The sequence below is a fragment of the Achroia grisella genome, unplaced genomic scaffold (assembly GCF_030625045.1).
Source record: "Achroia grisella isolate CSIRO2021 unplaced genomic scaffold, CSIRO_AGI_Agris_v1 utg540, whole genome shotgun sequence".
In the NCBI taxonomy this organism is placed as follows: Eukaryota; Metazoa; Arthropoda; class Insecta; order Lepidoptera; family Pyralidae; genus Achroia; species Achroia grisella.
In genome coordinates this window covers 926,061-947,853 of record NW_026712925.1, presented here as the reverse complement: position 1 = coordinate 947,853, position 21,793 = coordinate 926,061, and the positions used below count along the sequence as shown (strand labels likewise).

The following is a 21,793-nucleotide window of genomic DNA, read 5'->3' as shown; positions in this document are numbered from 1 at the left end:
CTGCAATTTATATTTTAGAATTAACGTGTCTCTAGGTAGATCATTCTTCATTTACTTGTGTAACATTACAGTAGCAGTTTATTACAGTAACAGAACTAGTTCATAAAGCAAATTAATAAATCTAAAAACTTATACAACTGCGGGGTATCACCTGCTTACTTATCTGCGTATCCGTAGAAACAGATGACACGGTGTTTCATCTATTTTTACTGCCAAGCAGCACGCTTTACAAGTTGTTATCCAGTTTGAGAAATAAGATTTAGCAGTGATGTTATGATACGGGGTAGGCGTGCTACCTATCTTAGTTTACTATTTTACATTGCCCGTGATGGATAGTTATTCTCTTTTTTTTATCAGATAGTCCGTCAGCGTGTTTTGTCATTCTAATCGTATAAAATATTGTTGTAAAACTGCAGTTCTATATGCAAATGATGTTCTGAAAAATGATTACGATTAATTTGATGTTGTTATATAAAAGGTATGCCTTCGATTATTAGATATATAATTATATATGTGTACCCGTACCTAACAAATATTTCCAATTCTTTATTATCATCATTATCGACAATACATTTCATTACCGTGTAGCATATATCACACAGATCACTGTTTTCTACTAAACGAATTATCTGGTGCAATGATATAATCAATTTATCAAAAGTAGGCACGTATATATTCATATTTAAAAAGCATAAAATTTAAGTTGTTGGTTTTGTTCTGTGTTTGATAGTTAGAATTCCTCGAGGTTCTTTCACGTTCGTCACAACAGGTAGGTGCTCGTCGTTATCAGCCGTTTGCTTGTGCGCCGCCGACCGTGGGAATGAAAAAAGCGTGTTAAACAATAGCACAGAGATAAGAACATCGTCAGACCCCATTTCGGGTACCTTTAAGTAATTATGTTTGTATTTTCATTTACATGTTCTATCCGCCATGTTAGCTGGCGAAAATGGTCGGTGATTCATGTCATAGTGAATTTGGAGAAGAACAAAGAAATCAATGCTCTTTCTCGGTACCTGGTCTAATTGACTCCGGTCCAAACCATTTATTTAATTTGGACATTACATCATTCATTCTCATAGCATTTGTCGTAGCCTGGCTGCACACCGGTGGTCCGCTGTCAGGTTAACCAGGCCAACCTTATCTGCCTTCTTATAGCTCAAATCTTTACCACCAGTTTGCAAACAGTATCTATAATAGTACCGGGAGGGGAGAAGAGGATTCTTAGTAATGTGACCATATCAGGTGTGATACCTGTGACAGGTTGTCCTCCACGCGGGTCCCCCTGGAAGCCATTGTGGTCCTTTTGGATTATGAGCTAATTGATTTCATGCTAATTTTTTGATCTTCCACTGGTGCCCTGCCAGCGCAGGTGGGTTATCATTCTATTATTTTTTCATCTATAAAAAAAAGTACCACAAGTTCAATCATTCATCCGTTTCTACATTCTGTAGGTATCACTTATTGCTGCTGTGGGACTAAAACAACATATAAATAATTTAATTTATTGTTAGTAATTTTATTGTTACCAACGATTACCGAAGTCCTTAGGCAATACGTAGAAGTGCAACTGCACCCTGCGCCTGCGAAACGGATACAGGTGTCAGATTTGGAGGCCATATTGCAAATCCTGAATCGTTCTACTTTTTTACTAGTTAAAAACCTTTTTGCGAATCAATGCAATGAATAAAAAATAGTACAGCTGTTGCGTCTAGTTTGCTACAATTTGTATCAGTCGTTGTTTTGTATTTACACACAAGATTTTGTTAGGCAAAATGATTATCAATTTCCAATCGTCAATATAGTAGAGCCTTAAAATCATCATCAATATGTCGATTCAATTGTCCTGTTTAGCCTTTCACGTTACCTAGGACGGCTAATCTATCTGTACAATGGTTCTCTACCATTGTGTTTGCGTTATAGTCAGTCCATTGCTTATTAGCAATAGAATAGGACTATGTTAGATGATATACTTACCTATATATGCATTTGAACACCTAATACCGCGAAAATATTGTAATTTCATATTTCTTACAACTGTTGCAAGATGAATCACGATTCGATAGTTTATTTTAAAATAGGTTCATGGAACTGCGTTTCGAGCAAAGTAAACATTTTCATATTTCCCGGCCGCGCTCGACCTAGGTACTATAACTGTAGGCGAATTGTGTAACACTCACGATTCAAGTAACATTACCTTTGCTTTTGATGATTTGAGAAATGCCAATTTGCTAAAGTTTATTGTCCACTTGACCTGTTTCTGTTATTCTTACTAGAACATACATTTTCGGTACTATTTAATGTATTTTTTAAGGGACATACTTAATATCTTCATATTCCTGAATGTCCAGTAATTATAACAATCCAAGTCGATAGTTGGAAGATTGCTTATTTGTCGATGTAATCGGAAATCTCCGAAACCAAAGCACTTAATTGCTTTCACCACTTTAAAGCTGCAATTCCAAATGGATATAGTACAATTGCCCATACTCGGTTTTGTTTTATAGAAATCATATCTTATTAATCTAATGGTCTTTACTCATTTTTTCGTTTAAAAAAATAGTACGGAACTACTTACTTTTCTCGTAAGAATATATTACAATTGTGAATATAAAATAATTGTAATGTATCGACGTTCGTGAATGTAAGTAGGCACGTAACGTTTACTTTGCATTGATAAAGTTTGCACAATTTCTTCGAGGCCATCATTTTTTTTGTACTGAAAACTAATTATCAATATAAAGGCCCGTTCACATTTTCATATTACATTTAGATTCTACGAACATAACTTACATTAAAATTAATTATTATGTGTCAGTACATTCAGTAATAATTTCATTGTTGTTATAGGTATTTTCTGTATGCGTAATATTATTAGGCTCATTGGTGGAAGTAAACAGTATAAATCTATTACGTTTAAAGTACTAGTACTGTTCCTTAGCAACGGTAATAATATATAAGATTATGATTGAAAAGACCATTGACGATAATGAGTTATCATGAAATATTTCGCCAACTGTTGCCAGCGTCGCCGCGTCGTTCATGTACATATAATATACATATAATGCAATGATACTCGTACGTGTGTTCGCCTATTCGTCCATCGCTATGTTCAGTATGAGGCAAACGTCGAATTTTCGCAGCCAGCCAACCGTGCCCGCCACTGACTCACAAAGGAGCGTTAAACTGAACGCTTTACATTCAAATTCAAATGGCCTGCTCCCCTATGCGTGTCCCAAAACAAAAAGAACAACGTTGCTTACCTACCTAAATTTAAAAATGGAACGCGAATTTTAAATTCTAATTGTTTTGTTTATGTACCTTTTTACAGATTAAAAAAGGGAAATTGTAAACTCGATTGTATTATTTGTTGAACGTTTGTTACTTGACAACTTCGGCAGTAAGAAACCAAATTGAAAAATTCTTATTTTTCTAAACATTAGTCCCATAAAAAAATTATTAAGACCAGTCAGTAGGTTCGTGTTTAAATCAAAATAATCGTTGAAATCGACGTATTCTTTCAATGTCCATTTATATGCAAATATAATCGAATAAACAGTAACTTATACTGCTTTTTAGATTCTCGATGACATATTTAGAGCAACTTTAACATGTTGTTAATAGTCAGTAATACAAGTCGCAGTTTCGACCCAATTTTGTAAGTGAGTGATGAAATAGATATTCGAATTCTCAAGTGATATGAATAGGAAATTATATCTTCCGTTTTCCTATTCATTTGCAGACAGATATGTTTATGAGATGAAACTTTTTTATTTAACTCGTATTCCAAATGTCAAATTATTGTAAGTTATAAATTTTAATAAATGATGAAATATCGCAAATGATATTCACAATAGATTGCACATATTTTTATGACTATGCAATTTGTCATAGTGTGCTCTGATCACTTAATCTTGATATACTTAGTAAACAATGTAGCCATACCTTTTTATGGGAATAAGAGTATAAATACAATTAAATATTTAAGTAGAATAAAAGGTTTCTTAAGTCATTTGATTATGTATTGTATTAAGATTATAAATACTACTAATAATAGACATATTAATTAAATTAATTCATAAAAACCGTTATCTAAATGTCATTGTTTTATATTTAATTCTTTCATTATTGGCCTAGTTTATGCAATTTTTATCACAGAGCTTGCTTGCAAACTAAAGCTAATACCCGAATACTATTGTCGTTTCTTAATTTACGGGGCCATTGCCGTATGGAGATAATTTAAACGCAGCGTATTATTACCTGTAAGTATATATAGTTCAACTAACAATTGTTTTGTCCTCGTATGAAAATGTTACATAAAATGGCAGCTTCGACACTGAACTTAACCTTATGCCCACAACATTACCATACAAAAGTACTGAAAATGCATTCATTTCAATATTTAATTATGCCTCATTATAGTATATTTTCTGAACCGATGTGTTCACAATGTTTCATTTGAATTTTTATTGTGTCGAGCGTTTATGTGTCTTTAGATTAGGGCAAATTTACGACGGTGCGCGCTTAGTAACCTATATTGTTTGAAGGCATTTAAACGTAATGAATGACATGGATGTATAATAAATAGAGTTGTTACGTTCGTTTTACGTTAGAGATAATAGATTATTATTTTATAAAAATTATGGTTGAGCAGATTTTAATAATACGTCGGAATCGTCAAATGGTCGCCATTTTGTCCAGTCATTGGTTACACTATTATCTCACCCACGTGTATAAACAAACATTAATTCATATTGAGAACACGCAGTTTTCTTCGCGAAGATTTCCTCGCGGGCGGCGCGCGGCGCATGCGCGTGGGCGTTTGTAGGCGTTCGCCAATCGCCGCGATCCCGCCCAGCGTTTCACGCCTTGCGTGTGCACGCCTCACTAGAGACACAGAGATGCTTCCCATGACACCCACACGAGAGCCAAACGCCAAGTAATTTTATGACAGCTTCGTTTTTGTGTCACAATAATAGGAGTCAGTCGATCGTATCGGAAAATTTATATTCTCCTTAACGTCCAATATAAACCGCTTTGCCTCGTGTTATTTGAAGATGAAACCGTTTATTGCGAAAAGCGAGAAAAATAATCATAAAATATGCCAGCTATTGATGATAATGTCTTATTTATTAAGTAACAAACTCGGCCTAAAATCACTATAAATAGTGTAGCAGATTAAACTCGATCTATAAATATATATGAATACTTACATAGTAGTATATATACAGACCAGCTATTTTCCAATTAAATTGCATAGCAACATAGTTTTAGGTATTACGAAACCAATTACTTGAATAAGTGCATGATATTCAATTTTATGAATAGTTACCTACTGCTTAATATGAGAGCTACGTCTGAAGTCAACGCCACTAAGTCAGTAATCACTACGTTTTTATCCAAATTAAGTCAAAACATGTTTTTTTTTTGTATTGCAATCCCCAGGCCACTGCATACAACCGTGCTAGTTATATTTTTTCTAACTATTCAGTTTACCATACATGCATGTAGATATGCTAGTAAAGACTATTATTTAGCTCAATTAACAGTTCTAAGTACATGCGTATAAAAGTGTAATCATGACCAACTATAACAGCGGGGCTGTTGCTAATGATAGACATATTGGTACAATTGCCACACCTAGGTAACAAGTCTAATATTTTTTTATACCACAGGAATAGTAAATAAGTTAATGGCTTACTTAATGGAAAATGATACCTGTTGCCTATAGACATGAACAGTGCCATTAAGGTGACAAAATATACTGTCATGTAGGTACATGTTTACTTTATTATTCCTGTAGATGTAGAGAATTTTTAAATTAGCCATCGTAATAGATTCGCAAGAAACACTATACCTATTCATGTTTATTTTAACTTTACTGTCTCAGAGTTACTTTACTGTCAGTAAAGAGTAGTTACCTATAGGTACCTATTTACCTATATTCAATTATCACAATAGAGTCATACGTGCCGGGACAAAAGCGATAAAACATTTTAATTGGGCAGTCAGAGGTCAAATCACTTGTGAGCATCGTGAATAACAGCTTAGGCTCGGTTCAGTAAATTGTAATAAGAATCAACTGGCCCTGTGTACTTAACTAACACGCACCTATTAGTTAGGTATATGGAGGGACAAGTTCAGTAGTTGTTAGTAGAAGAAACTTACGTAAAATCTATTTATTATGTTACCTAAAAGTCAAAATTCTTTGTGGTATGCAAAACGCAGATTTTTTTGAAATTTCTGCATTGGATAACTTCGTATAATGACTGAAGAAAATAAATTTCCTAAGGTGAAACACGAAGGCCGAAAATTAAATAATGAACTAAAAAAATTCTCTAACATGCGCATACTCGGTCGATTCAATTCATGAATTGTTTTTTTTTATTATATTCTAATAGAAAACTGCAGTGGGTAATGTATATATATAATGTAATATTATCTTATCTGAGTTAGCATTATCTTTAAAATATGTAATAATTTCCCCAAAACTATTTAGATATCTATGCAGCGTGAAATGTTGATACAAACCATTGTTTGCATTAATATTTCATCGTTATGAGTTATCATACAATGATAGCAACGATCTTTGTATACTCTGGGATATGTAATATTTACTGTGAATGCACACACTGCACACATACATAGATAAACCATAACATAACTTGTATAAAGCTCTCTTGCGTACAAAATGCGTATCGTATTGTTTGCATCGACACGCAGCCAAATTGTTAACTCTTGTTATACAAGCTTGCATTGTTCCACATTTGAATGTGTTTGAATGTTGCGCGTCACACGCTTCTCCGAAGCATCCATTGTCGCCGTGTTTGTTGATGTGCGCACAAAACCGCGCAAAATTTCACGTATGTCGTCAATCAAAACATTGGAGGCGCGGGAAACTATCTCTCCCATCATTTGAAACACACGACGTTTAAGCAATATACAATCGAAACTATTACACATTGCATTTTTGGTATCCTTATGTAATACTTACCGTGTCCCGCGGCACTATAGCTGTAATTTTCCTTTCAATTGATAGAGGATTTATAGAATCGGCTCAGTATTTTCTAAAATTTATTCCTTACAACATAATCAAGTCTTTCGCCTATTTAATATTAGTTCAGAAAATAGTTCTTTTTTCGTAAAATAATCCAATTATCATTTGTAACTACAAATGATAATTGGATGCTGGTCATAACTATGACCAGCATCTTTCATAAACCACTCAATAAACGGAGAATACTCAAGTAAATTAAAATTAGTCTATGGTCTCTTCAATTTATGCGGGTGTCCACTTTCCTATTAGAAGGGTCGAAGTTGAGCTAGAGCCGACCTCAGTTAATCCCGCAATATAATTGACACCCAACGCTTTATATTTGCCGAAGAGATTCAGCCTCAGGCATTAATTACTATTGTGAGACTTTAATTGCTTGAATGTCGTCGCTATCTCACTTGTATGTCTGGTTTCTACATTAGGTACAAATTATTTAGATTTATCAGAATAAAATTATCACTAGGTATATAAATACTATTGGAAATTAATTTTATTTAGATACATGTTTCAGATTCATATTTGGGTAATAAAATACAATTAGAAATTAACCTGTAAGAAGTGAGTACACAATTACAAATTATAATTTTTCATTTTTAGTTAAATAAAGTCAATAGCAGCTGGTATCTAATAAAAATAATAAAATACTGAGTGCAATTCAACTAGCCAAATTCGTTTATACACAATAAACGAACTAAAAATTTAGCAATTGGGTATCACACGCAGGTATAATGTCATCTCTATAATTATTTAATATAGAGATTTGGCGATATTTGTACATTACACTTCTGTTATATATATTATTTGGGCCTCTAGTATTATTCAGTAAAATTGTGAACATTGTTCGAAGCGAAGTTTATTTATAAAAGATAGAAGATTTGTTCGAGTATCCTCTATGTATCTCCTCTTGTTTCAAGCGTAATTCAGTTCAGTGAACTTGTTCAATACATATATATCTTTATTTGTAAGATATATATGTAACTGAGTCAGATTCACATCAAATCATATTAAATCAAAGAACAAATAGTGACAACTACAAAGAGATCGATGTCAGTGTGGGGTAACAAATTGGGCGCGACAATTGAGTTAGTTGACCCGAGGCTCGGTCAATCACGTCTACATGATTAACCCTCACTATACCATAGATATAACAGATAGATCGACGATTGAATTTCTTGCCAGTTCTTAATTGAAGTAGCTAGACGAACTGGGCGGTAGGGATAGTGATAAAAAAAAATACTTTTTTAAATAGCCCAAAGTCACCTATACACTTAAATGACTATGAATTTTATTGAGAAACGTTATTTGAAGTTTTACCTTATAAATAAAAATGTACTTTATTAAGCCACAAGATGTTTAATTTTACATTCATAAAACACGTTTTAACATTTAATTATTGTCGGCGCCTCCAAATTGCCCACAATAGGTCCAAACCATTATTGTATTTCACAATAATGACACAAAAAGGTCACCACTAGATGACAACGTGAGTAATTTAAGTGAACTTTTCTGTAAACATAATACATAAATTTTGCAGTATTCTCTCGAGGGGCATTGAGCAATTGTCGTGTTGAACAAGTTCACTGGACTGAATTACGCTTGAAACAAGAGGAGATATACTCGAACAAATCTTCTATCTTTTATAAATCAACTTCACTTCGAACAATGTTCACAATTTTACGGAATAATACTAGAGGCCCTAATAATAGATACATCACACAGAAATAAGAAGTATATGAGTTATTTTATAAATAAAAAAAATAGTAAAACTTTCGAAATAAATACTTTGTAATATAAAATTTATAAATAAAATATAAATTTATAAAGTACGTGTGTAAATACATTTGTACAAACTCTGTTGCTGACAATTCTTTGGTCCATTATTGTGACTGATATTGCCTCGGTATCCAAATGTGATTTTTATTAGGGACAATTTGTCGCCCCCATCATATTAAATAATCGACCATAAATGTATCTTCCACCAACATGCAACAGTCGCACGTTACTAAACATACATTATTTTATGATTACCAGATAATCTTTTGAAAAGAAAGTGAATTATATTCACTAGTATCTTATCCTCATTTACATTCAAGCTAAAGAAATAGATTAACATCCTCATAATAGATAACAGGCATTCCCAAGAACCATTTAAAATTTCGTGTGAAAGCGATAAGATATTACAATGAAATTAATTATTATGCGTTTTAACAATAAGCAACCGATAAAGCGTAATTTCTTGCCCTAACCAATTTGAACCCTTCGGTTATTAAAATTTAATAGAGATGTTTACTCGCATTTAACCCTTGAACTTTCAATGCGATCACAAGTACCAATATGATCAATTTATTATGCTTCATTATTGAAATGTTTTATTCATCACTTTCTAAAGGCAAACACATGTTATGTATGACAACAAACATTACAATTAACTAGTTTAGCTGCTTACAATAATAACACATAAGTGATGAGGGTAAAATGTCAATTTAAAATGATAAGCAAACAAGGATCTTGCTAAATCCTATTAAGTTTTAATTTATTAACTGCTTGTCGATATGCGCTACAAAACTTGTGACCACCTACTTTAAATATTGATTAATTCAATAAACATAGGTCCTTTGTTTGTTTGTTGCATATTTGTACTCTACATTGATTAACAAATTCTACTACAAAATACACTAATAGTAACTAATACTATTATATACGTAGATACGGTTTAGTAGTCCTAAAATATTAAATATATTCTTAATTGATACATTTATACTGAGTTTATAGAAATTGTTAGACAACGACAACAGTGCACTTTGACACTGACCGTAAAAGTTAGCGAAATTGCTCGTCATGGTCTACCGGACCGTGTGAGAATATTCAGGGCTGGTATACCGCGGGGGGTTAAAGTGAGGGGTGAGAACCGGCGGTAGGGGTTCGAAGTGCGGGTGGTGCGGGTGGCGGGAAACAGGGCAAGTGGGGTATTAGGCAGGAAGCGCCTGTGTCGGATCCATCCACGCACCTGTGGGAATGTGCGGTGCAATTTGAATATTGCCCGTTTGACTTCACTGCGTCGCTGATAGCCTGGTAGAAAGCATTACCTTGTTATTTTTTTCTATATGCATTATCTTCGTTAGAAAATACTTTGCTCAGTACTTATAAGTGTGTTTGTGTCAGTTCTTTTGTTCAGGCTCTTAGTTTGATACATTCAGTGTACATTTCATGAAGACAAAGCTAGGAAGAGGGAGTCAAATGCATTCGTTGAATCTTTAATTTCTCCAAGCAGGTGGTGATATAAACAATTTAACAAATCATGAACAGTGATACAAAAAGATTAAACTTTTCGACCGTAACGTAACAAAAACAGCCGGCAAAATGAAAAATAGCGAGGAGTGTTTAGACTGACGACACTAGTGACTATTGATAAATAAAAACAGTGTGATATTTATTGATCTTATTTAAAATTTAAGTTACTTATATAAAAGACATTGTGTTACTACAAGCTTATTGTAAATATTAACAAATAGTGATAAAAAATACTATTTATAAGAAGAAAAGGAAACAAGCCTGCTGGCGGGCGTTTATTGGGACTTGTCAAACGTGCAGCGGTCTCAGTGTGACGCGTCGGCGGCCATCGCAGGCATGGGAATCAAAGTCATGATGAAAGCTTTCAATAAGCCAAAAGGTGAGTCCACAATAAAACACATGATATATATATCTTAAATAGTATAGTGACCACAGATCTTACTCTCTGGCCGATACTTATCGTATATACATTTTCTAACTGTGCACCATTAGCCATGTAATCCTACAGAATCTAAAGGATTACATACATCTAAAGGATAGAAAACCTTATAAAACCGCAAATGGTTACTCTATAATCGGTTTAGATTCTTGTATTGATATCGCTTCAGGTTGAACCGAACAATTGTCGATTGTGAAAAGGTATCATCGTTGTATACGTGACGCAACGCTCTCGGTTTCGCGTGCACTTGTCCCGAATGTGTACCAGCCGTGACCGCAAGAAATATATGAAAACGTACATTTTATGAAATTATTAACTATCGTGTATCGTGTATCATTTCGATATATACTTTTACACGCATCAATTGAGTCCAACAGAAGTCACGCGTTTATAACAGTTTAGGTGATATTGGGTATTGAAAGTAATAAATTATATAAAATTTAATGTATTAAGTTAGTTTTTTATATTGTCATTCTCATGTCTTCTTCTACCCTCGTAACATGAATTTGACTTGTGATTAAGACAGAAAAATATTTATTATATATATATACAATTCATGTATTCAAAATTTTTGACATATTTAGGTAACTATAACTTGAAATTGCTATATCTTGTACCTAAATATATGTAGGTATAGTTACGTTTCGATTGTCTATGGTCAACTATAGTTTATGGTGCTCTAAACGAAGTATTAGAAATTAGAAATAATCCCGGTCTTGCAATGTTCGTTTCCTTCAATATGAATTTTGTAATATCGCATGTCCGGTGTAGGTAGAGCGAGCCGTTGTGCAATAGCTCATTACCGTAATTATGACTTACACCTAGCGTATATATGCTCCGATGATCTTGAAAGCGAAGACCTCGTGCGCTTTGTTAGCTGAGAACCAACAAACAATGTTTGTATACACAGTTCAATTGCAGAAAAAATATTTTATCAAAATAGTGTCATTCTGGTTACAAGACGTCATCATTAGAGTTGGTAACAATTTGAATCTTGTAGACGAACAGACGACAAGTAATACAAGGTATAATTTAACTAAATGAGCTTTGGCATAGATTTTACTAATGGATATATAATATAAATAATTTGACATCGGATGTGTTATTAATATGGCAAGGTTACAAAGATGAATAGTAGTTAGCAGCAAGTAATATTACATACGAGTAAATAATTATACTGACGATTTAATATAAATCTTTATAATACCTAATATAAAGAATAGTTCAACATAAGCAGGGTCGGAAAACCTTCAATAACAATAGTAAGTACAACACTTCATTCAAGCTAATATAACCCACCTAGGAGTCCGAAGTTAAAATGCACATAATGTGGAAAGTCGACTTATTGACACTTGAGTAAAATAACAATGCTCGGTCCATCAAAGAAACGGTAGCCGATAGTCAGACAATGCTGTCAATAAGACAACAGCGGATTTACTCACATTCCGAAACCATAAAAGGTTATAACAATTTACGAGCAACAAAGAAACAGCATCTAGTACGGGAGCTAATAACACGAGAGCGCGCAAGCGCGGGGGCGTCCATTCACGCAGCTGATTGGCCCATCCGGTGCGCGCTCAATGAGTTGATGCGCCCGCGCCGGCCGCACCGCACCGTGCCGCCTCTGTCATTGAGCAAAGGTCTCTCGCCTACAGTCGTCATCAACAGAGATCACTGAAAGATAATATGACCCACCATTGTCTGTTAGTATCAAGATTGTGGGTATAAGATCTTAAAATACCACACTTTTGAGGGACAACTAGCTAAAGCCAACTAGGCAAGTGTCTAATGAATCATACATATTATAATTATACACTATAAGGTACGTGTACTTAACAAAGATAAAAAAACGTTAAACCAAATTCAAAATGTTTAGTTAAGTAGTATTTGTTACCTGATATACTGTCTTTTTAGCGAATGGCGTTTTAACCCTCCCGAATTGTTATGGAAATTTTCTATTTATGTAGTGATAATTATTATTGTATGGTTTAACTGTGTGTACTGAATATCATTCAAATATACGTTTAGTGGTCGAACCATGATCGAGATTGTAAATTATTCCACACACAATCATGTCGGACCTTCTCATGTACCAATTTGTTAGCATACGATTGATCAGCCCAACCAACCGGTAAGAAAAATAAAACATCTTTTGAATGACTCTTTTTAAAATATTTATAAATAGTAAGATATTTAGTTACTCTATTTTATTGCTGGTTTAATTTCCGTACATGTAATATATTTTTCGTTGCCATTATAATTAAAAATATACTTACCCAGTCTCTCACAACAACATTTTCATAAATACATTGTTTTGTAATATACCAACCTACACCTAAGTAATAATGCACGCTCTACATTAATACCTAACAGGGTGCAGGTATTACAAAAATACATCACAATAGCTTTTAATTAGATATTGAGATCATTACACGCGAACAATTGTATTACGTCAATGGATTAGGTGGGTAATACCTCAATAAAATTAACTGGAGATGATTATTTGAAACGTTGTTCTCTACTCATTTTCCGCGTCAATAGGCTAGGAACCGTTAAATATGGCATTATTACCACATTTTGAGGAACCCTTTTTCATGGGTGAATAGTATGAGGGGTGATACGCACTGACAAATGGCCAGTGGTCCAGTATAAAATAAATAGTTCTCACGTCTACAAAGAGTTGTGCAAGTGTGTGGAAAAATATGTAGATATTTAGTAAATTATTTTCCGTTGGTGATTAACTACACAATAGTAATATCACAGATAACATAATATTATAAATAAGTATACAACTTTATTAATATCTAAATGAAAAATTTACATAAAGACATACCTACTTATGTACACGTGTGTACTTATGTTATTATAAACCAGTGTTACTGCTATAAACAGTAACACACTGCTATAAAACACCTATAATAAACAATCAATAACTTTAATTGCATAATTATAGCTATACGAATGTTAATTTAACAATTACAGGAATTTTCATTAGAGAAACAAGTATGATTAAATTATAACTTTTTGTAAACAAAAAAACGTTAATTCAGAATTAATACAAGCAATTACACAAGATGATTTGAATGCAAAACTGCGCACGCGCCATTTACGTCACGCGACGTTCCAAGTTCAAACAGTGAACAATGGCAGATGTAAAAATGGCGCGAGCTTTTGTTTCGCTATTATGATTACCGACAAGCATGTCCACTATGGCGCAGCAAGCTAGCTAGCTAGCCTATTTATTCCAAATTATTAATAAATACTATAATATAGTTATTTAAATATTCATTACACTGTCAACATACGACGATGTTTCTGATTTTGCACTTCGATAGTACAAGTCTACAAGATAAGTCTACTCTTTATAATTCATTTTAATATTCTTTAAAGAAATGATACAAAAAATATACTAATATAGGTACTAGGTATTCGCATTCCAAGTAGAATATTTTAAAACGGTATTATGTTTCGGTTTTATAAATGGGGTGCAACAAGTGCTCATTCGCTCCCCTTTTGAACGACCCCTGTTTACCACCTGTTACTGCATGTGCAGGAATTCTATACAACAGCTCGCCTGTTGCTTATATTGTTCATTGTTGGCACGCCTGCACAATTAGAGCGACTAGAATAAAACAACGGCACCATGTTTGACCCACTGCTCAACAATTAAAATAAGTGCCTACTGGCAGAATTGGAAGAAAAGTTTTTAACTGACTTTAGAAAAGTTCTCGATTGCTACTTTTATTACAAGTACTTACTGCAGGGCAGAAATGTCAAAAGAATTTTGTCTAATCTCATCGAATTATTTAATTTCAATTAATTTTATCAACCGCCCATAAAACTGACATTTTGACAATAACGAGTAATAGCCCCAATCCCAGATGAAAAAATGTGTAAATGTAGAAACTACATACTGTTTACCCCAAAATGGGATAGAATATATATAGCTTGTAAAATGATTGAGATACGATTACCTATTTTAGTCTATCACATATGCAGTATGTGCTAATTAGTGCTAAATAAGCGAAGGTTACGTTTGCGTCCTCGTATTATTTGGCGATCACAGACCGCATCTCCGGTCCTTTGTGCCGTTATCTCCGCTATTCAACATTCGGCACAGTCCGAACCTCAAACCCTCTAGTGGCCTCGGCACCTCTCCTCGACCTGGAAGATTGAAAACAAAGCTATCTGGATCTTTTCAGCGTATTAGGGCCACACAATATAACTTCATTTTGAATATTACTTACTTACCTACTTAATTGAACCGAAGATTTTTCTATCGTTACCACTTTCATTCATTTCATGGGATTCTTCTATTTTTATGACTTTATATATTTACTTACATACCTTTATATGTATTAAAGAAAACATATAACATTTTTTCAAAATATACTGGTGTATTCTATACTGCTGGAGTATTACATACTCATAAAGTCCTTGTTATAAAGAAAAACAGTAACTTCCATAGCTGCTATTTTATTTTGTGGAAAAATCTTCAGCCTTAAAACAACTCAGCCTTAGACAAAGATATCGGGGAACCTAAAATGAACGGGTACTATATGCAGTCATGAACACAACAGCTGACATAATCATTCTACCTGTTGCATATTGTAATATCCTCAGGCCCTACAATTATTTGGTCAGGCCTGTCATTATATGAGAGCCGGTACCACGCGACAAGAGCTTTAAAGATTTTTAAAAAGGCACCATTATTGACGAATACTGTCTCAAAAATCAGAGGTGTATTCATGACTCACTTGATGTTTATGATGGTAGTAATTTCAAAATAAATTATTTCCAAAACACATAATGGAACTTGTATTATTTACTCTGTCACATGGGATAATTTTGGTCGATTAAAGGAATTATCTTAATTTAAATATATTTAAATGAACAGTTTATACTATTTAAAATATCGCGGCCTTCTAGCGTCCTCATCAGACTATTATTATAAAACAACGATGCTGAATAGATACGCCTTTCAACATAATCGAATATTGTAATCTCTTACAAAAATAAAGTACAAATTTTAACCCTAACAGTGAAAAAAACTAAGAAGTAAGATGAATAGAAAGCTTGTAATGACACAGACTAATAAATGTGATGTGATTAATAAATAAAGGACATACATTTACATAATGGACGTGACTGATTGGAAACATATGTATGTATAATATCATTTATTAAAAAATGGAGACATCTCGTCTTGTAATGCAGTGGACGGAGTCGCTCTTTTACCTTCTATTTACATAAATGTATCACATCTGATTTGCATTGCTAATGTCTAGTGTCGGTGAGCATAAAAACTATTTATTTATGATACCAAACATCTCGCATTGTGTTGATAATTAATGAACTTAACCGTGGGAGAGTGATAGCGGTTATCATTTAGTGGTTTATTTATAAGATAAATACATTTTTATTTCAACAACACCATAAACACAACATGTTACCAAAAAGAACACAATAAACCAACTACGTTCTTCTCAATTCAAAAAAATTATATGCATTAGAGATGCTTTTTGATCAGATGATGGGCACGGAACAATTTTGATTTAATGACATGAGAGTACTGATAAACAAAACATCAAAATTAAATATATTATTGTTACATTAAGGATTAACCAAATTTAAGAAGTCATTCATATTAAGTATGTTCTTACGGTATCCTGTTACTAGGTATGTACCAACGGATGGGGCTCATCGGGAAGCCTCAGGACAATTAAACCGAAATCATTCAGGATTAATTACTTTAATTACGGAAACGGAAGCCACGCCATCATAAAGTTTTTGCTTCATCTCGAGAATGCCATTCCAAAGGGTAAATGTCAACTTGAATGCTGTGGCCACTGAAAATAATTGCATACGGTCATCGAGCAGAAGTACTATTAGTATTAAACATTGAGAACTGTGAATAAGCTGTATTATGTTCCCATTGGGTTGTAGATTAATTTAATTTGACACTCATAAGTGCTTGTAAAGAGCTTAAATTGAATAAATGGTTTGGCTATTGACTATTGAAGCGACAGTAAGCAGGCGTTGGACTATATTTCCACTCGTTTATAAAACGATACCATCATCTTGTAACTCGTATAACCAGTATAAAAACCAATAAAACTATAATTAATTTACACAATTTTTTTCGAGATGTGTATCGCAGAAATCTCACGGGTACAGTCAGCTTCTTAAAATCAATCAGACTACACAAATATAACTAGGTATTGTACTATAATAGAATATTACCATTTAAACTAGTTACGTAATAAATATGTTGATTTCAATTTTAATGAGACACTAACATTAAGGTTGCTTTTTTATATCGTTAGTGAATTTATAAGCTGTGATTCGTAACGTTTTTTACAATAATTCGACAACTTTCAGTGTTATATAGTTTTAAATACTTTGCTGCCAATATTTATTGTACTTTATCCCTTACTGGATGTACCTAATATCTATGTGTATGAAACCGACTGTACATTGTATTTATTACACCCATGCAATAAATTTATATTACTATCCAACTCGACTACTGTGTAATGATTTATCAGATGTAAATTTTGTATAAAAAACCAACATGCTTATACATAATTCTGTTAACAATAGAAAAGGAGACGAAACTGGTGATACTTTTTTTACTCCATAGGGAATATTACCAATTCTTTAAGGCCTTGATACTACCTAATTCTTATATGGTATTGTCAACATACTGGCTCACTGTAATACTTAAAATAGATAAGTATATCAATGTTCTTTTCTGTTACTATGAAGATTTTGTTGTACTTAAAATAAAATAATTAATTATTAATTAACTGGGAGATTGATACCTACTTTAAAACTAAAGTATATACTAGAACACTTATAACTAGACATTCTAGATAATGGCTGATGTACAAATTGAATATACCTAACATTCTTTTTATAGTTATATCTGCGTACTTTGTACAATAATTATAATATTCTTACGTATGCCTATGCCTGCCTTAAGTATGAATAATCTCGTAATGCAACATGTATATGAATATGCCTGGTCTGCGCAGGTGTACCGATTGATACGAATATGTACAATCACTGTGTAAGATTTTATCCGATATTGTCTCGCACAATAGTACTACGGATATAAAATTCTATATTATTGTCTCAATAATTCGAAACAATAACCAAGAAAAAAATAGCCCCCTCATTCAATTTTTTTTATCATGAATGGGTTTGCACTTTATTATACCTCTTACTTTATGAGATCTACCTCATCTAATGGTAAATGATAGCAAGACCTAGACAAGACCTAATCCCAATTTTCACAACATTATTGAATATCATCATTATTGAAGGAAATTTGAAAAAATCTTTGGTAATGTTACTTTATGCATGTATGAACCTTTTAAATAGCTATACCTAACCTGTGGTACAAACAATCATGTGGTTATTCTCTACTCAATTAAACATAACTTGCCTTTAGTTGATAGTCACTGCGACCATCTCTCTTAAAGTTTCTTATAAATAAAGCAATCTCCTGTATCAGTAAGCGTATCTGGCATCTCCCGACCATTGCATTGTGTTCGCAAGTCAAGTGCACCACGCACCTGCTTATAGTTCTCAGTGCAAGTAAATCACAGCGGTTGTTTCGCTGCAATTAGCGTCATGATTCGCAACTGCCGGGGACCCGCCGGCTACACCGGAGACACAAATCGTTCGCTACATTCCACATGCATAGCTATTTTTACTGTAGTGGTAAATAAATCCTTGCAAATCAATTCATCTGAATAGATACTTTCCTTGTTGAATATTCACAAGCCTTATTAGCAAACTAGACGAATTTAGATACAATTTTGCATTTTCCCATTACTCCTTCCCATGTAAATAGAATGCCACACAATATAGCCTACCTTATGATAAGTGATAAGTGTTGCCTAGGTATACGTGAATTTTCTTAATTGAAAATTCATTCACGACGGAAGAATATGGGTAACGGAATTGTTATTGAAAAGCAAACATCTCTAAAACAAGTAGCTATATTACAATGTAATACCAAATCATTAAACTTCTTCCAATATTACTACGACTATTTCTTGTCATTATTTTTAATTATTTATGTATTAGTTGATGTTTAATTTCCAGATAATTTAATTATTTTTGTATAACATTTAAATCCTCCTGATTACTTGAAAGTATGCTCGCTTTGCCGATGGCCGCACTCAACACTCGCAATAAATATAAATTTTAGAACGATTTACATACATTACTTACATATAGAAAGAAAATTTTTAATTATATCAGTACGAGGTTTAGCTAGAACAGATCAGAGCTCAAGCGGGCAGCGACCGTGGGAGAGGTGCACAAATCTCCGCATCTCAGAACTGGTCGGCAGGTGCGCAAGCGCAGCACGCACACATAAACTCACCTACACACACTCACAACACAAACCAGCCGCACTTATGAATGAAGCCTGCGTCCGTACATGAACTCAGACATGGAAGATTCAATCTCGCTTGCTTGTTTATCTCTGATTTATTTTATTCGAAGCCATCAAGTCTCAAAAACTCCGCTATTAATTTGTTCTTCGGTACTTGATGTAAATAGCGTAGATAAAGTAATTAATCCGGGGTGATAATGATCTGGGCTGATGAGCGGTACATAAAACATCACCGATATAATAAGTTAGAGGGCCTGATGCTAAAGACGATTTGAATGACTCTCCATCTGAGCCAGAACTAAGGCTTGTATGTGCTGTAATATTTATATAATATTTGTTTGAAGCGAAAAAGTTATTAATGTTAATGTCCAATGTTGCGACAGTGTAATAGTTACGTTATGTGGAATAATTTTCAAATGTAACGCCATATTTTATTAAATTTATAATTCAATTTACATATATCAATTTATGAATATTATATTGGTAAATGAATAAAAGGTAAGAAAATCTTGATTTGGAATGAACAGAGACATCTCACATAGGGCATTTCGCAACATAATTAATAACAAACATCTTAAGTTACGTACATACCATCATACTTTGATCTATTTCATACGAATTTACGCGATGCATGTAAGTATTACAAATATGCAGAAATACATTGTAACATTATTTTTGGTATTATTGTTGCAGACATCCCATCGCAGGTGCCGCCGCTCACGCCCGGCACCAACAAGAAGATGGCCGAGGCGCTCAAGGCCACCTTTGCTTCTTGGGAAAAGGAGCAACTGCGCCTCGGTGTCCCCAAAGGTAAGCTGTACATAAACTTCGTCATTGCAACAAGGTGTGATCATATAGATCATACCAATGATATCTAATATTTACATTTAAGAGCATGAAGCTATAATGGTTCATTACCTCGACTTAGAACCCACAAGGTTTGAGTCCAAAGATAAATAAAAATAATAAAATTTTAAAGAGATGCAATATAGTGAATAAAGTCTATGCTATAAACAAACAGGTACAATAAAATATATTTGGACAAACCATATGAAAAAATGTTTATGTTGCTGCAATGAGTACAAATCACCATGCGTCAGTCCGATCATTCTCTAAAGCATTTTTATCATCGGGAAGAAAATGCAATAAAATAGAATTAATTATATAAACTTCAATCGCCTTAGATCTGAGAGTTACGGAAACGGTCTATTTTTAATTTTCATAAATCAGTAAACAAAATGATTTGTAATACTAATGAATATGTATTTCAATTCTACATTCATAATTTCAAATATGATATGTTAGGAATAAAGAAGCCCTTGTGATCTTTTAATTTCAGCTTTATTAAAGTTATTAAATGACCAATGTTACGACTTCATAAAAGACAAACGACTAGCATGTAGGGACATAAAAGTATGATTTAATGAAACCGTTTAAAAGTTCTTGATAATAACGAATCTTACAAGTATTTCTAAATCATACAACTCATAAATTGTAACGTATTGATATTATATGAAACATACCTTGAGATGTTATCAATATTTTTTCAGAATACGGTGCTGCTGACTGTCTATTCTAAAACATATATGTATGCCGCTTTAAAATACATATGTTACAAGTAAAACGATAAAATATTATTTGACCGACTTCAAAAAATAGAGGTTATCAATTCGACTGTTTAGTATGAGGTTTTATTATAATTTGTATTGTTTTCTCCGATGTTTGTCCCATATTAATCTATAAGTTTATTTTATAAAATCAAATTATTAAGTATAATATGTGTACTCTGCAGTAAAAACAGAAATTATTACGTTTCCATACAATACATGAGTTTACAAGCAAAAACTGTTAGCGAAACGGTCGTATAATGCCGGATAATTTACATATGGTAATGGCAACGTGTGTCGCCGACGTGCGCCACGCCACACGCATTGTTGGCACCGACGGACGCTCACTTCGCCATTTTAGGTCTACCATATACCAGCCATAAAGTAAAATATTTGAAATTAAATAATAAACAAAAAACTTGTAATTATCATTCACTATTTATATTAATGTATATATTATAACTCCGTCGCGTCTTACGTCTACGATAATCCCAAAACTACTGAACTGATTTTTCATGCCTTTAGCAGTAAAAGGTCTTTAACATTTTTAAACGAATATATTTGTAGATAAACACATCTATTTACAACTAATTTCTTAATTTCTGGTGGCAATACGATATTTCATATATATAGTTAAACCTAACAATGTTAGGAAGACAGCACGACAAACAGTGAATATTATAGTTAATATTTGCATGGTTTATAAAAATAAAAAATTACTGTAATGATTCTGATATAAGACGAGACTGCATAAAGATCTGAGGGCGGACAGGTGGTAGGTCGCGGGTTCGATGCCCGCCGTAAGCGGAAGTGCGTGCGTCTGTGGCGCGTCTATTCGCGCTTCCGGCGCGGCACGTTGCGCTGCGCGACCGACACCAAATCATACACATCATGGAAATTGTTGAACTTCGTTTTATTGTCTCTGTTTTTCAACCGTGTTAAAAAAGAGCACAATTTTGCTTGGTATTATTCTTTTTATTGCTATATTAAAATTT

The 21,793-nt window shown here is 33.4% G+C and overlaps 1 protein-coding gene across 4 annotated transcripts in view; it reads left to right on the top strand.

Annotated features, from left to right (window-relative positions):
* The window catches only part of LOC131847552 (ETS-like protein pointed), a 159,661-nt gene that overhangs the window by 97,672 nt on the left and 40,196 nt on the right, over nt 1–21,793 (top strand). For 2 of the 4 annotated variants that reach the window (XM_059197134.1, XM_059197135.1), the window contains exons 2-3: nt 10,323–10,721; nt 19,885–20,001. In XM_059197134.1, coding sequence (XP_059053117.1) covers nt 10,679–10,721; nt 19,885–20,001 — 160 coding nt within the window. In that variant the 5' untranslated portion in view covers nt 10,323–10,678. The remainder of the gene's footprint in view (nt 1–10,322; nt 10,722–19,884; nt 20,002–21,793) is intronic. The other 2 variants (XM_059197133.1, XM_059197131.1) reach the window with 1 other exon arrangement.